Source organism: Mirounga leonina, unplaced genomic scaffold (genome assembly GCF_011800145.1).
Source record: "Mirounga leonina isolate KUSES-001 unplaced genomic scaffold, KU_Mleo_1.0 Mir_488, whole genome shotgun sequence".
Taxonomy (NCBI): domain Eukaryota; kingdom Metazoa; phylum Chordata; class Mammalia; order Carnivora; family Phocidae; genus Mirounga; species Mirounga leonina.
The window spans coordinates 11,689,665-11,705,573 of NW_023270777.1; the positions used below are offsets into that span (position 1 = coordinate 11,689,665).

Here is a 15,909-nt window from a genome sequence, read left to right on the forward strand (position 1 = left end):
GTCAGAAGGGAAGGGTGGGGCTTACTTCTGGGGTATTAGACTCACCCTCCGCAGACTGGCAGATGACCCTGGCATTCTGAGAATAGCTTCAGCCCCCACCTGGGAGAAAAGGCTCCAAAAAAGCTGCAGATTTTTGGACCACGGCCCTTCTTCTATTTGGGGATGGCTCCTCAGGAAGCCAGGACTAGAAAGGGGTCCTGGTCTTTCCTGGAGCTGCATCTTTCCAGCCACAAAGGGCTTCCGGGCTGCGCCCAGACTCACTCCAGGCGGAGGGCAGCGAAAGGGCCCCAACCCTGCGACTCACGGTCCGCTCGAGGTGTCACTAGGACCCTGCTCTCACAAGGGAAATGGAGCCTTGACAGACCAATCTGGTGTCAGTTCAAAATCACCTGGCCTCCCGTGCCCTCCAGCCTCGGGAAGCACTTGCTGCCCTGGGCCCAGGGGGCCAGTCGCAGGTGAGCAGGATGACCCACCAGGCCAACTGGGTCCTTGGGGACGGATGTCGCTCCTTAGGGCAGTTATTCTGTTTTTTTTTTACGCTGGCTTTGCTGTGTGTGTGTGTGTGTGTGTGTGTGTACGCGCGTGCGCTGAGGGGGAGGAGGTGCACGGTGGAGGCTCTCACAATTCGTTCTGTCTCCTCTAAGCAAAATGAACATCTTCCTCTCAACTATGCAAGGGAGACCTCCTATGATGGATTTCTCAGCACAAAACCCAAGATGTCCTGAGAGCAGAGTACAAGTTCTTTTAATTATACTCTTAAAAAACGTCACAAGTCCAAACCCTGGAATACAGGGAGGGTTCTGTCTCCCTCTGCCCCGGGAAGAGGTCCTGTGCGTTTCAGCCTTGCAGAAGGGCCCCGCTGGTCTTGGATCTCTATGTGCTTCGTGTTTCGCGCAGTTTGGTCAGAGCCTTAAAACTGGCCCCCACACGACTCTGAAATGTCAAGGACGTAACTGATTCAGTTTATTAACAGTCCCAGGGTGGCCTGGCCTACCAGGCGGCTGCCCACTTCAGCTCAGAGCCCGCTCTTTCGTCCAAAGCCACTGGAACCGGATACCCCCTTTCACACGTCCCCAGCTCCCCCTCTGCGCCAGTCCTCTTCTGACTGCAGGTCAGCACACATGGAACCCCCGCGAAAAACACCTTCGGCCAGTCTTGCTGCCAACGAGGTCAATCAGCGGGCATCTGTTAAGCCGCTGACTTGGTCAGCACAGGCTATGTGCCCATTTCTAGATCTAAACAACACGTGGTTACTTGTCAGCTCCTCGTGAAGAGGCGAGGGAAAGAGCTCACCTCCGTCTGCTGCGCAGCGAGTGTTCCGCGGCTGGCTCTTTAGTGAGAAGGCCAGGGGGAAAACTCATTTTTTAAAGCAGGACAACAAGTGGAGCCAATGTTGCCCTCCAGCCCCGAGCCCCGTGGGAAGGGTGCAGGGTGCGAGGGCTCTGGTCATCCTCCAGCACCAGACGGCTGGCCGAGCGGACGGGAGGAGGCAGGAGGCAAAGGGAGCGAGAAGTAGAAGTAACAAGCACACGTAGGAGGCAGAGAACATGGAGATGGGCGCCGCCTGCGGGGTTCTGGGTTGACACCCCAAAGCCACGGTTACATTCACTGGCTCAAACATAAAAACGAAACAAAGTATTGCGGGGGGCGGGGGCGGGCAGGGAGGAAGCCACCCTGCCGTCTTTCAAAACAATATTCGGCTTTCAAAACAATATGGGTCCTCCCGGTTTTCTTTTACCATTTGAAATCCACGCCACAGGAGTGCAGCCCCGGGTGGTCCAGTGAATTCTATGCAAATGCTTCATGACACTGCGGTCAACAGAAGAGTGTGTACCTGGTAGCCCTGAGCGTGCCCAGGGGTGGGAGCGGACGGAGAGGCGGAGGGCAGGAAAGCCAAGAGCGGCCGCCCCCTCTCCTCCGGGGCTCTGCGCAAGGAGCCTGAATACACAGCAGATGGCCCCCTCCCCAGAAGCAGGGGCAGCCTCGCCTGCCCGCTCCCCAGCCTCCAGGAACATTCTTCCTCCCACCGGCAGGCACCGCGATTACTCTGCACCTAGACGTATGGTTACATCCTCTACAAGGAGGCCCCAACCAAGCCAAGCCTCCGCGCTGGCTCCCCACACAGTCAATGCCAAGTTCGGCCACCAAAGCAGCTTCAGCAGCCGCCCCCCCTCCCCTTCAGTTACAGAGTTCGCAGCTGGAGTCTGAGATGGTGGCGGGGTGGGGGGAGTCCGGGAGGCCGTGTGTGCTCCCCGTTCGGTCTCGGGCATCCCTGGAAGCCGGCCTCCACTACTCCTTGGGGATCTCAAACATGCAGAGGCTCTTGTACTTTTGCAGAAGCTCGTTCTTGGTCCTGACTTGCTCCCGGAGGCTGTGCAGCTGTCGCTCCTGCTGCTCAGGGCTCAGGTGGGTGCCCGGCATGGTGCTGACGACCTTCCGCAGCTCCTGGAACTTGGTTTTGAGGGCATTCAGGTCCTGGTGGATGTCTGGGCTGTCCTTGTCCATACTGCAGGGGCAGAGGGCGCTCGTTAGCGGTCACGGCTTCCCTCGTCTGTACCCCCACAGAACTTGCTCTCTTCTGACCTTACCTTTCAGCATGTCCCCTTACGAGGCCGGGCACCCCCAGGGCACCCCCGCCCAGCACTGCCACTGCACCCCCCCCCCAGCCTGCCCGCGCCATTTGAGGCCGAAACCCCACTCGCTCAGAGGCCAGGGACTGCGTCTGCCTTGCTCGGAGATGTAGCCCCGGGCCCTGGGCGCCGTGGGGACTCAAGTCGCCTTTGCTGCCGGAACAAATGCTTGGCGAAGAAGTTCGTAAATGTTTGCTGAATGAACGAACACACCATTACCACCGTGAGGTGACGAATGGCCGGCGAAACTGGCCCAAATCCTACATTTCTTCTAATTGGAGATATTTCCAGGCCCATCAGGAAACTTCATCGGCTAGCAAGAGCTAAGTTTAGCTGATGTTTTGATGCTTGAGCTTGTTAATGCAAGCACTAATTTCCACAGACCTAATCATAAATTTTACATTAGTTACAAGCTACTGGAAATTTTTCAGCAGGTACGAAGTCTCCCCTACCAGTCCTGTAAATTCCTTGCCTTCAGGTCAGGCTCCTCTTAAAGGCAGGATCATTCACTTCATCACACTGCTGGCTATTATTAGCTGCCCAGAGATCCATGCTCCCTTGGCATGGCTCAGTTAGAAACAACAAGAACAAAACCTTCACCTAAGATCAAAGAAACAGCTTGCCAGTTGCCCCTATACGTTTTTTAAAAGTTAGCAAGTGGATGAGCTTTTGAAAACAAACAGTTGGGACTAAAACTAAAAGCCAATTCAGTAGGCTGTTCTAAAAGGCACCCATTGAGGTGTAGGGCGGGGAGAACTGTCAATGATCATTTATTTTTTTTAAATAAACGTCCATTCCTGACGGGAAATTTCAACCCAGATGGTGCTAATTCATGTTTATTGTTCATCATTTCTCTGCTTACGCAGACAGAATATCCATCTTCCCTGGCAATCCATTGGTTATGCTCACACCTGGCAAATGAGATGCACCCTGTTCCGTATTTATCAATAGCGCTAACTCAGAGGCAAGATCTGGAGAATCATTCATTCTAGGGAATGTTAACCAGCCAAACATTTCTTGTTGTTATTTGATGCCCTCACTTTAAATATACAATCAATGGTATACCTTATCCTGGTTTCTAGAGAGGAGTAATTGGTATTTATGAGAACTGTAAATTCTTTAGAAGGAAGCAAATAGGGGCCATCTTTTATTTTAATGATTTTAGATCTCAGCTCAAATCTACAACTCTGGATAGAAACCATCTGGATTTCTGAAATCATTATACTTGGATGGCATATGTGTTAACACATTGTACAAATAGAAGTCCCTGGGGAGTTCTGAAATTAAAATATAGTTTTAAGAACACTGATTCACATCACCAATCTGAAAGGACACAGTAAAAGCAAACGAAAATACATGAGATAAGAATTTGGAAGGCAGGTATGATCATCCAGTTCTGGAAGCAAACATGACCTGGCCCCAAAGAAGATTGAATTCTGAAGGAAAAAGTGGGCCATGCTTAGGATGCTCACTTCTAAAAGCCCCCAAATCTCAAGGGTTGTCCATTCTTCCCTGGTGAACTTTCGGTAAAGGGGCCACATAAAAGCTTGCCTGGAGGGAAGCTACGGGGAAAGGGGGCCACGTCCCCCACAGCAAAGGCCGCCGTGGCAAGCCGCTCAGCCTGCCCTAGTTGGTGAAGGTAAATAACTGGAACTCCCGGAGCGAGGAAAACACTGTATTCAGGAACTGGCTTGAACCAGGCGGGAACCTGCTAGGCTGGGATGACTGTGAAATACTCAAGCCAAAAGAAACGAGCCAGGCGCAAATACTGAGTGAATAACAGCAGAAAGCTCCAAACGGGCCTGGCTTTGTGTTCAATGTTAGTCATCAGCCAACTTTAGAAGGAAAAAAAAAAAAAAAAAGAGACTAGGCCAAGGTCGAGAGGCACGAAAATCGTACAAACAAGGGCCAGGTTAGGGCACTTTGGTCCTGCTTATAGTAGTTTCTAAAAGATGGACAAAAATATTACTGCTCTGGCTTGACTGACAGGCCACTTCTTCTCCAACTTCTGTGCACATCCTGGCTGATACTCAGCATTCCGTGGACACAGACATTTGGTGTTACTGTTACCAGACCCGGGGCAAACATCACAGGCTTATTAGGTGGGCAGGTTTAAGAGTGATGCCTCGTTCAGGTGCTAAATAAGGCACAGCTTCAGTTTTTACTACAGGTGCCTTGGGACTTGAAGATGCCAACTGGCCTCAACTGGGCAAGTGTGTCCTCTGGTAACTTAGAAGCAAAAGGAATCCAGCAGATTCCTGAAGCCAACTTCCCCCCAAGCCTGGGACCACGCAGTAGCGGGACTGTTCCCCATTTCTTCCTCCTCAGAATTTCCATGACCCTCAGTCCCACGCCCCCACTGTCCTAGCTGACCCACGCTGGGACCAGTCCTTCCCCCACTCTCCTCCTTCCATGCTAACTTCAGTGGCCGGCATCTTTCTAAATTAGTGGTGGGGGTGAGGTGGGGGGTTGTTGCTTTTCCCGTCACCGTAATAGGTGCTTGAGGGAAAGACATTTAAAAATAACAGACACCAAGGCTTAGAAAAGGAAGGTCCCTCTAATCCACGTCCCAGAGACACCTCTGTTAACATGTGGTATGTATTGCTTCAGACCACTTTGAAATACACGGTTACAAACACACAGGTACTTTTTTGTTATTTGCTTCGACAAAAATGTGACCATTCTTGCTTTTTTCACTTACATTGCACCTTGGATGTCTTTCCATGTGAACACACATACAGTGATACAGCTAAATTGTTTGGCTATTGATGGGTATTTGGAGATTTGCAACCTACCACTTGTAATCGGAATGGCAAAGAACATTTGTACCTATATCCGTAAGTACTCGAGCAAGTATTTTGGTAAGATGATTTCTCAGAAGTGAATATCTAGGTTGAAGGTTATGTACATTCAAATCTTTGACGGCCTGCCAAAATGCCCTCCAAAAGCCTGTACCGGGGCCGCGGACGCGCTTGTCCCTCCCGCCCTCGACAGCTCGGGCCGCTCGGGCACCTGGTAGAGAGCTAGCAGCCTTGTGCCTTTCTCCGCTCCAGTTCCGCCAGCATCTGAGACGCCCTCCGGAGAGGGGCCTTGAGCCTCGGACCCTTGCTTTTATCTGCTCACAGGGTTACAAGTGAAAGACATTCTTTTAGGGAGGGGCAACCAAAGGTTCTTCTGCTAAAAGAAGTTTGAAAAAAGTACCGCTCTACAGGACAGCTCGGAACGTGTTCATCCACTTCCACCTCTTCAGAGGTCAACAACCCCCCAGCCTGCCCTCCTTCCTGACGTTCAGGACCCAAGTGCCAACCGTTCCCACGTATCTCCTCCCTGGAGCCTGGGGAGACCTGCCGACGTCCACAGTGGACTGCCTGCCTCCGCAGCATGCCGGAGTTCGGACGGAGGGCGCTCCCATCCTCATGACTGAGCTGAGCTGGAACCCTGCGCCCCCACAGATGCGTCCGTGTGTCCCGTTCCCTTGTGCCTGATGAGCACCCAGCCGCTGCTCCTGCCTCCTCCTCCCACCGGCCCCGATTTCCAGAGCCTTCCAGAGCCTGGTCCTCTCCTCCTCCTGACACCCTCTGCCCCGCCTACCTTTACAAAACCCAAGTCTGAGCTCCCAAACTCCCAGACAACACCTGCCAGGCCAACTCGCACTTGAAGGGGGCCCCTCAGGGCCAGCCACCAGCAGCCTGTGACCTTTCTAGGGTCCACTTCCCACTCTTGCCCAGACTCCACGTAAATGCTGCACTGTGGCACTTCTCATGCTGCACTAAGTAACCGCTGAGCCGTGTGCCTGCTTTCGGGGAGCCTGTGTTCCAGCAGGTGCTCGATAAGTTCTGCCGAATGAGCAGAGATGAAGTGGCAGAGGAGGGAACAGGCTTGTAAGCTGGCCCAGAAATAATGCTTCCAACCAGTCTATAAATATTCCCTATCTGGGCGCTCATCCTTTTCACTGGGATGCGGTTGAAGGAGGAGCCAAGGGCAGAGAGGACTACAGTCAAACGAGGGCAGACAAGCCCCACGGAGCCAGGCGGGTTCTTTCACAGACTTCTCCTCTGATGTGGGGGCCGCTGCCGGCTCCACCCGAGGGCAGGCCTCAGCTGCCATGGAGGGCTGGTCAGATTAAAATAGATGTGGTGTAGGAAGAAGCAGGTCAGTAACACCCTGTTCCCACGCAAGTGGTCTTGCCTGGGCTCTCAGGTCTTGCTGACCTGCCTGGACAGCAAAGGGACTTGCTGTCAGTGTTACGGCCCTGGCTCGAGAGGTAAAGGACGCCACCGTGTACTCATCACTTGAACAACCTCTGCAGTGTCACAGACGGCTCCCCTTTACCTACCCAGCAACCTAGAACCTTCGAAGGAACTAAAGAAACGAACCAAAAACAAAAAACCAAAAACACATTGAAGTACCCACGATGACAGAATCTTTTTACTGAGGGAACCATAAGCAGCAGGGAAAGCAGTGACAATGGCAACTCAGAACTCCTAGGCTGGGACACCTAGTTCCAGACTCAGATTAGATTTGGCAACTTTGAGGGGGAAAAAAACAACTGAACTCTCTCTGGTCCAACAGGCCTCATTTCTTCCCTCCTTTGTTCTGCACGTTCTTCTCTAATGTGATTTCTATTCATAACAGGAGAGGCCTCGAAGAGTTGGGAACTCTTAACATTTCTTACATGCATAAAAATGACATTTTTCTTTCCCCTTTTCCTCATTCTTTACATTAACACAAATATGTCGTTTGGATCCTTCCTTCAACTAAGGGCCAGACAGGAGGAGGGAAGTGCGGTGGAGCTTCTCTCCAGCGCCAGGCAAGTTGCACCCCAGCCAGGATGACAAGAACCAGGAGCTCTCCTGGTGCGGGAGGTGGCCTCTGAGCAGGCCCACAAGTGTATGTGGCATTTCCTTGGGCCAAGACAGGGCGGGAGGATGCATGCGCCCTGGAGGACTCCTTGCACCCAAAGGGCACTGGCATCCAAATGACTCGCTCCAGGCTTTCTGTTGTGTGGTCCAGGCAGGCCTTTGAAGGTGGTCTGCACAGATCCCAGAATGGAGGGCTACCAGTGGGGAAGGACGGAATGGGAAGAATAGGGAGCCCTAGAGATTTTTGAGCAGAGAAAAATGCAACTGCTAACATGCACAGGATGAATTAGAGAGACGAGAGGATAAAGGCAAAGAAGCTATTTAAGAAGTGACTATAAGATTCCAAAAGGAGGCTAGAAGGCCTGGACCATGAGTGTTACCAACAGGCTTGGAAGTAAACGGGCAGATTAAAGCCTAAATGTTCCACTAACCCAATCTCAGCATCTCTGCACCTCCTAGCATCTCAGCCAGGTTACAGAAAACAGGCTGGGAGAGGTCAAGGTGCTACGGATAAATGTTGCCAAGAAAGAAGGAAGTGGGAAGACCAGCCTGGACAGATCATGAACTGTGCCAGGAAGACTGCACAGTTTGGTGCTGGAGAAGAACAGAATGTCCAGAAGTAGATGAGAAAACATATGGGAACTCCATGTATATGGTGAAGGCGGTGGCTCCAGCAGAGAAAACAATGAATGAAGTAAGAGTGGGATGATACGGCTCATGGAGGAAAAGTGGAGGTGCCCCCTTCCTCCTTCCATCAAAATACATTCCAGAAGCATCACAGAATTGAAAGTGAAAGGGGCACCTGGGTGGCTTAGTCAGTTAAGCATCGGACTCCTGATTTCGGCCCAGGTCATCATTTCAGGGTCCTGGGATCGAGCCCTGAGTCAGACTCCACACTCAGCGTGGAGCCTGCTTGGGATACTCTCTCTCCCTCTGTCCCTCCCCCTTCACGTGCTCTCTCTCAAATAAATAGATAAATCTTAAAAAAAAAAAAAAAAAGAATTGAAAGTGAAAAATGAAACTATAAAAGTCCTAGGAAAAAGAGGTTGATGTTTGTCATTTTATTAGGGTGGGAAGGCCTTGCTAACTAGGACCAAAATCCAGAAGCCATTAAGGAAAAGCAAAACAAATCTGCCTGCATAAAATGATATGCTTCCGAATGACAAAAACAAACAAAAGAACCCAGGAACAACGTCGACAGAAAAGCCACAACTTGGGGGAAATATTTATAATACACTAACCCGGCAAAGGCACGCTTTCCTTACTGTACAAGGGGTTCATTAAAAGAGGGACGACCTTATAGAAAATGGGCAGTTTACAGGGGAAAAATACAAATGACAAAAGAAGATGCATATGAAAAGATGCTTCCCCTGATAAAATGAGACACAGATCAATACAACCCATCATTTCTGACCTATCAGATTAGCCTCAGTTACAAAGGTGAAAGGTGATGGCAGGGATATGGGCAAACAGACGCAAACACGCTGTTGCTAACACACACTAGCACATTCTTACTGATTTGCTAAGTGATCGAAATTTTAAATTCACATGTCTCTTTGCTAGAAATTTACTCAGAGTTCACCCGATGCCATTTACAAACAGGGTCACTGCAGCACTGACTGCCGTGGCAAAATGCCAGGAACACTGCAAGTGTCCTTGAGCAGGGAAGTGTTGAAAGATACGATGGCATCATCATGAAATGGAGTATGACGCAGTTTGGGGACAAGGAGGGAGCTGAGAGGAGTGAAGGGAGAGGCTCACTTGCCACTGGGTATCTTTGGGGGCTCTTTGAATATATCTACAACTGAAATTTTTCATTTTATTTATATATTTTTTTACAACGGCAATTATTATTATTTTTTTTAAGATTTTATGTATTTATTTGACAGAGAGAGACACAGCGAGAGAGGGAACACAAGCAGGGGGGAGTAGGAGAGGGAGAAGCAGGCTTCCCGCCGAGCAGGGAGCCCGATGCGGGGCTCGATCCCAGGACCCTGGGATCATGACCTGAGCCGAAGGCAGACGCTTAACGACTGAGCCACCCAGGTGCCCCAACAATTTTTTAAAAATATTTTCTGGATGGCAGATTTCTGGGTCATTTTGGGTTAATCAAAGCAGTCCAGGCCACAGGACTGTGTCCTGGAGAAAGCTAAAACGATACAGCACTCTACATTTAGCAACAGCTATGAAAATGAAAAATGCCTGTACCCTCCACTCCAGCAATTCCACTGCTGAGAAGTCACCTCATCATAAATGTACTCAAATACAAGGATGCTTATCCCAGCACTGCTGGCAAGAGCAAAAATTAGAACACGTAAACGTCCACAAACACAAGACTGGTTATGTAACTCATGGTGCAGCCACCTTACTGAGGAAGATCTTCGTGTGTGAGAATGGGAAGGGGTCCAAAACAGACTCGTAAGTGAGAACAAAAAAAACAAAGTACAGTATGATCTCAAATTCTATAAATTTTTTAAAAGACATGCTTACATAGCTCCTGGAAGGATACTTAAAATCGTAATAGCAGTTGGGATTGGTGAGGGAACTTCTGAATTTTACAGGATTCTGAATTTACAACTGTTACCTTTTTTTTTTTTTTAATAAAAATTTTCTACAAACCTAATGATGCAGTAGTCTGAATTCTTTATGAGAACAAGAAAGGCTAAACTCACTTCAGCTTCTTTCTTATTCATCCCCTGGGCAAGGAGTAAACAGATAATAAAAGGGCGCCTGGGGAAGCTACAGGAGAGGAAGAGATCAAGGGCCTGCATGAGCCAGCAGGTCCCTCGGGCCAGGCCGGCCTGCCGGGACAGCATCCTCACTGGTTTCCCCACCTGTGGGCAGAGATGCTACCACCATCTCGAGCACGAATCTGACTGAGGCCCAGTGGCTGGAAGGTCTCACTAGCTCCCCACTCCTCAGAAGCCAAAATCTCCCTCCCTGTGGGGGATGTGCCGTCCTCTGCATGCTGGCTCTCTCGCCAGTTCTCCCTTACTACATGCATTTATGCCCAGCCCCACCAGCCTGCGAGCTGGCTGCAAGTTTGATGCTGTTTCTTGGCATCATGTCCTTGCCCATGCTCTTCCTACACCACTCCTCCTACCTGCCATTTGGCATCAACCCTTAACAAGCCTTCTGACTCCTCCAGGCTTCCCCGGGGCCCCCTCTCTCATCGCCATTCCTACCAGTCTGTCTCCTTCCCTCGGTAGCCTATAAACCCCAATACATACCTACACGTATTTGAAAATCACATCCTAGCTTTTTTTCATGGTGATTGCATCTTTCCTTCTCTTGGTGACGGATTCCTCCGAGTGGAGTTCTGCTCTTCTGTTTTGTTCTATCTTTTGCTAGGGTTTTTCTTCACATGCTTAGTGACCCTGGCTGCCCAGTCATATAGTTAAGAGTAAAATACTATTTGGATTATGTGCATAATTCACTGCTTTCATCATACTAAATGAAAGAAGAAAAAGATGTGATCCTATGATAAAGAAAATGTTCCATTATTTTGACTTGGATCAGATGTGGAGGAGGAAGCTGAATGCCAATAGAAAACGTAAATACTTTATATTCTGTTAGTAAAAAGCAAGGTATAAATAAAGGATGGAGAATATTAAAAAAACAACTGTAAAACACTAAAAGGACTTAGTGGAACTTTTTTTTGTTGAAGATTTTATTATTTGAGAGAGAAAGGAGGAGGAATGGCAGAGGGAGAGGGGGAGAGAATCCCAAGCAGACCCTGCTCTCAGTGTGGAGCCCAACCTCATGACCCTGAGATCATGACCTGAGCTGAAACCAAGAGTCGCATGCTTAACTGACTGAGCCACCCAGGTGCCCCAAACCCCCTTAACGGAAACCCTTAACGATGCTTCTTTCTGTCTTAGGATGAACTAAGTTCTCTCTTGGGGAGCCCCAACGTCTTCTCTTTTGAGCTCATCACACACCCCAGAGAAGGTATCTCTGTCTCTTTGGCTGCCAGTCTAGAAGCCAGGTTGGGGAAGAAGGCTAGGGTTGGGTCTCAGCATTCGGTTTGTGAAGTTTCTCTTAATCCCTCTTTTCAGTATGGCTCCCTTTCTCCAACTCCTGCCATGTGCCTGGTGTTCTCCAGTCCAGAAACTCTCTGGCTTATCTTTAAAAATAAATCTTGGGAGAATAATCCTTTAATTGTCTGCCAAGATGGAAGGATAGTCACCCATCTGCTTGGAGTGGGGAAGAGGACTATGGGATCTGATTCTTACACAGACTTGAAGTGATCCTCTTATTCTAGTCCCACTTCACCTCTATTTCCAGAAGTCCCTGGCACTGTCAATTCCTGAGATTCAGGGGGAAGCCATGGTCAAAGGCAGCTGCTTCTGGATGCTTCTTCGGGCTGAGAGATGGATTCGCCTTTGGCCATCTGCTTTGTGACAATTATCTCCTCTCCTGTTCTTTCCGGTTTTATGCTTTAAAAAAACACTCTTCACTGTCCTTTCAGAGGGTACAGAAATAAACACATGTGATCAACCCACCATCTTTCACAGAAGGCTGCTCTTGAGCGTACCTTACAGCAATCTTATGATTTAAGTACTGTTATTCCGTTTCACAACTGAAAAGAGACTCAGAGAAGCTGGGTTGTTCGACCAAGATCACTTAGCCCATACACTATGAAGCTGTAATCTGAACCCACTCTTTGAGGTCCACGGGGCTATTATTCACGTATTAGAGATAAGAAATTAAGGCCTAGAAAGGTTACATAAGTTACTAAGATTACAAGGCAAGCAAATATCAGTACGTGGATTTGAATGCAGGACTACCTGACTTCAAAGCTCATGTTCTTTCTAGTGCACCTTACTGCTCCATGTTTAAGGCCAGCCCAACCCAGCTGCTCTACTGGGGTGCAAGAATATACTCTCGGGGGTCCAGGAACTGTCTCTGAGACTGTGTACATTTTATGTTTTCATTTTTCTGTATTTTCCTTAAAACCCGTATATTTGGGTTATTTTGGATAACCCATTTATAATCCAGCACTGCCCTGGGATTGTGGGGTCTGCATTTGTGTTTGTTTGCTATCTCACTGCTGCCTAGAAGTGTTACTTGATGATCACAGGCTAATGAGAACAGAACAGAGTCTGCCTTACCCTATAAACAGTATGTTCACACCAAGTGAAGCCAAATGAAGGCAGGGTCTAATGTGAGAACAAAGGCTTCGCAGTTGTTTAAAAAGTGGTGGAAGCATGAGGTCATCCCACAGCAAGTCAGTCTAGTCTGGCTAAACTCAAAAGAAGCTGGGCCATTAACAAAGACCTTCATGTTGTGGGTAGCAAGTTCATTTCAGCAAAACACCCAAGAGCACATTTGAATGCTCAGTTGAATGTTACTGTGAGTTTAATTTACTTTGTTTTGGTTTTTAACGGTTGAATAAGTTATGAGCCTAGTTTACCCCTGTAAATGTGGATATAAATAACACAACAGCACAAATAATTGAGGCAAACATGGGGATCAAGGAGACTTTTGGTTGTACTATTTTTTTTTTTTCTTTTACAGGGTCAGTTTGAAAACTAAGGCTAGTCAGAAGATTGGCCAAAAGAATGACAAATCCAGCCGCCCGGGTGCCTCAGTGTGTTGAGTGCATGGGACTCTTGATTTCGGCTCAGGTCGTGATCTCAGGGTCATGGGATCCAGCCCCGCCACAGGCTCTGTGCTCAGCAGGGAGTCTGCTTGAGACTCTCTCTCCCTCTGCCCCTCCCTCCTGCTCCCACGCACCACGCTCTCTCTCAAATGAATACACAAATCTTTTTCAAAAGAATGACAAATCACCCTCTTTGGTCCTGCCCAAGAACATGCTAGTACAGGGCAACTTGTATCTTTGTTTCTTTTACTGTTTCCTATCATCAATCCTCCAACCTCTTTGAATTATGGGTAATTCCCAAACCTGTCTTTTTCCCCTTCAAACTGGTGAGCGATGTGGGGTTGAGAAGCTGGCCCTTTTTACTGTGTGCGTCCCACAGCACTTAGCAGTGCGCCACACAGGGAAGATGATCCGTATCTGTGGGATACGCTGAAAAGACAGGATCCAAGTGTTACTCCTCTATGACCGGTGAGAAAACTGAGGCTCAGAGACGCTTGACTTGCTCCAGATCACTAAGATGCAAACTTGAGTAGCCTGACTGCAGAGCCTGTGAGGTCGGTCTCTACTCTGCCTTCATTTTTAAGAATACGGCCTGGCCATCGTGAGGTCTGGCAATGCTCTCAGGGCTCAAGCGTTTGCTGAACTCACGGTGCGACTAGGTGTGGTCTTGGGCAAGGCCTCCTCCCCCTTGGGTCTGTTTCCCCATCGGTAAAATGGGGGTGTACCCGACAGCACTTAGGCCTTTGCAGCTCTGAAACAGGAGACGAGAAGCGGGAGGGCGTGTCGTGGCTGGTCCTCTCCTGGGCTCTTACCATTTGATGATGTTGTGAACCAAAGGTAAAAAGGAGTAATTTTCCTCCTCCTTCACGCCGGCGGGGGACTGAGGCCTCGGCGCCGGCGCCGGCTGCGGCTGAGGCGCGGCGACCGGAGGCGGCGGCTGCGAAGGCGGCAGCGGCTTCGTCTCAGGCAGCGGCGGCTCGGCCGGCGGCGGTAACGCATCCTCGGCCTGTCGCCCGGCGGCCACCCCGCCGGAGGCCATGGCGCTCGGGAACGTGCCGGTCAGTCAGCGGGACCCCAGCGCTCAGCTTCTCAAAAGCGTCGCGGACCCCAGACGTCACCACCGTGCGCCGGCGGCGGGCGAGCCCTGGAGAAAGGTTGTGCGCGTGCGTAGTAGGGTAGGGGGCGGGGCAATGACACAGGGGCGTGGTTGCTGTTACTAGGCAACGGGCCATTGACGGATTTGGTCGTAAATCGCGGCAGCTACGTTATTAAATAGTCAGAAATAGATTCATTGCAGAAACAACATTTTATTCTTATTCACACGACGAAGAGGGTCCAAAAGTAACTAATACAGGAAGGCTGAGATACATAAGGTTCCGCATGGCCCCGCCCCCGGAAAAGGCTCCCCAAAGCACCCCCTTGAACCACATACAGAGTAAACAACTTACCCAGTACCTGTTATGTGTAAGGCACTGGGCTCCACGGGCCTTAAGAATCCAGAGATGGAGGACCTACAGCTCCTCCACCGTGCAGCTGCCTCCAGGAGGATAGGGTGCAAACCCTGAGCCAGTGTTAGTGTGAGACCCTGTTAGCCCAGCGAGTGCAGAGACAAAGAAATGGAGTCTCTGAAAAGCCCCGCATGTAGATGGGAGGGACTAATAATCCGACATTTAATACGCATCTTCTGGATGACAGGTGCAGTGTTAAATGTGGGGGTAGGGGGTGGGAAGGCTGTCCTGACTTCAATACTAGGCAGAAGGGGATTGACTAGTGCGAGGAATAAATACATCCTACAGAAAAGTCAGCGGTCAGGTACTCTCCATACCTGCCGGCCAGTTCCTTGAGCACCTTGGTCTCAGTTTCCTTAACTGTAAAATCTTTAGTCCAAGGTCATGGCAGAGCCCAAGCTGCTTTCTAACTTAAGATATATGACTGACCTCCAAAGGTCTGGTTTGCCCCTAGGATCCTAGGCCGAAAACCTGGTGGTCTTGTAATTATATTTCTCAAAACAAGTGTGATATGGGAGCTGTATAATAAACTTCTGGGCAATGCGACACCCATCCTAAGCTTAGTTAGTGAGTGGGAGAGGGCATGAGCTAGGAATGTCCCAGCCTTCCAAAGTCTACCATCAAGGGTCTTAAAGAGAGGCAAGGAGGCCCGTGTTCAGGTAGCAAGATGAGCCGGAGCACTTAGGAGCAAGGTGGCTGATCGCAAGGAAAGCATTGATGCTACTATTTTCAGATGCATCAGGAGAGGGTTATGGAGGCAGACCCTAGGGAAGCCAGACTGTAAATGAGGTAGGAAGTTGGAGACTATGCTGGTAAAGGCTCTTATTGATGGGCCTTAACACAGCTTTCTTGAGCAGGAACTGCCCAGAGCACCCCCGGGGGTGGGGGAGTGCAAGGGGAGGGAGAGGCTGCAGGGTTTTCTTCTTGTTACCCATGGACCTCTCCACTTCAGGGAAGAGTTTTAAGGGTCCTGGTAGAGAGCAGAGGAGAAAGGCCTGTTGGGATCAGACCAGGTATGCTTGAATCAGACCAGGTATGCTTGAATCAGACCAGGTATGCTTGAAGAGGTTATCCCCTTGGGGCCATCTGGGGAAATACTGATGGTGCAAGAATTAATAGTAATTACCACAACCGCTGTGGAATAAAAGTAGGTACAAGGAAGAGTCACAATCGTTACCACATTTAATCCACAAAAGAGCTCTAGAAGGCAGATGCTGGTATCTTCATTTCTTGGATGAGGAAACCGAGGCTGATGCTGGTTAGGGTACTGGCCCCAGGGTCACACAGCTTGCCTGACACCAAAT

At 49.6% G+C, this 15,909-nt stretch overlaps 1 protein-coding gene across 1 annotated transcript; it reads right to left on the reverse strand.

Moving 5' to 3' along the window:
• Positions 1–722: 722 nt before the first annotated feature.
• MED9 (mediator complex subunit 9) lies at positions 723–14,227 on the reverse strand. Its single transcript, XM_034989770.1, has 2 exons — positions 13,910–14,227; positions 723–2,506 (listed from the first exon to the last, which is right to left on the reverse strand). Exons 1-2 carry the CDS (start codon positions 14,134–14,136, stop codon positions 2,290–2,292), a joined length of 444 nt encoding a protein of 147 aa, XP_034845661.1. The 5' UTR covers positions 14,137–14,227; the 3' UTR covers positions 723–2,289.
• Positions 14,228–15,909: the final 1,682 nt, after the last annotated feature.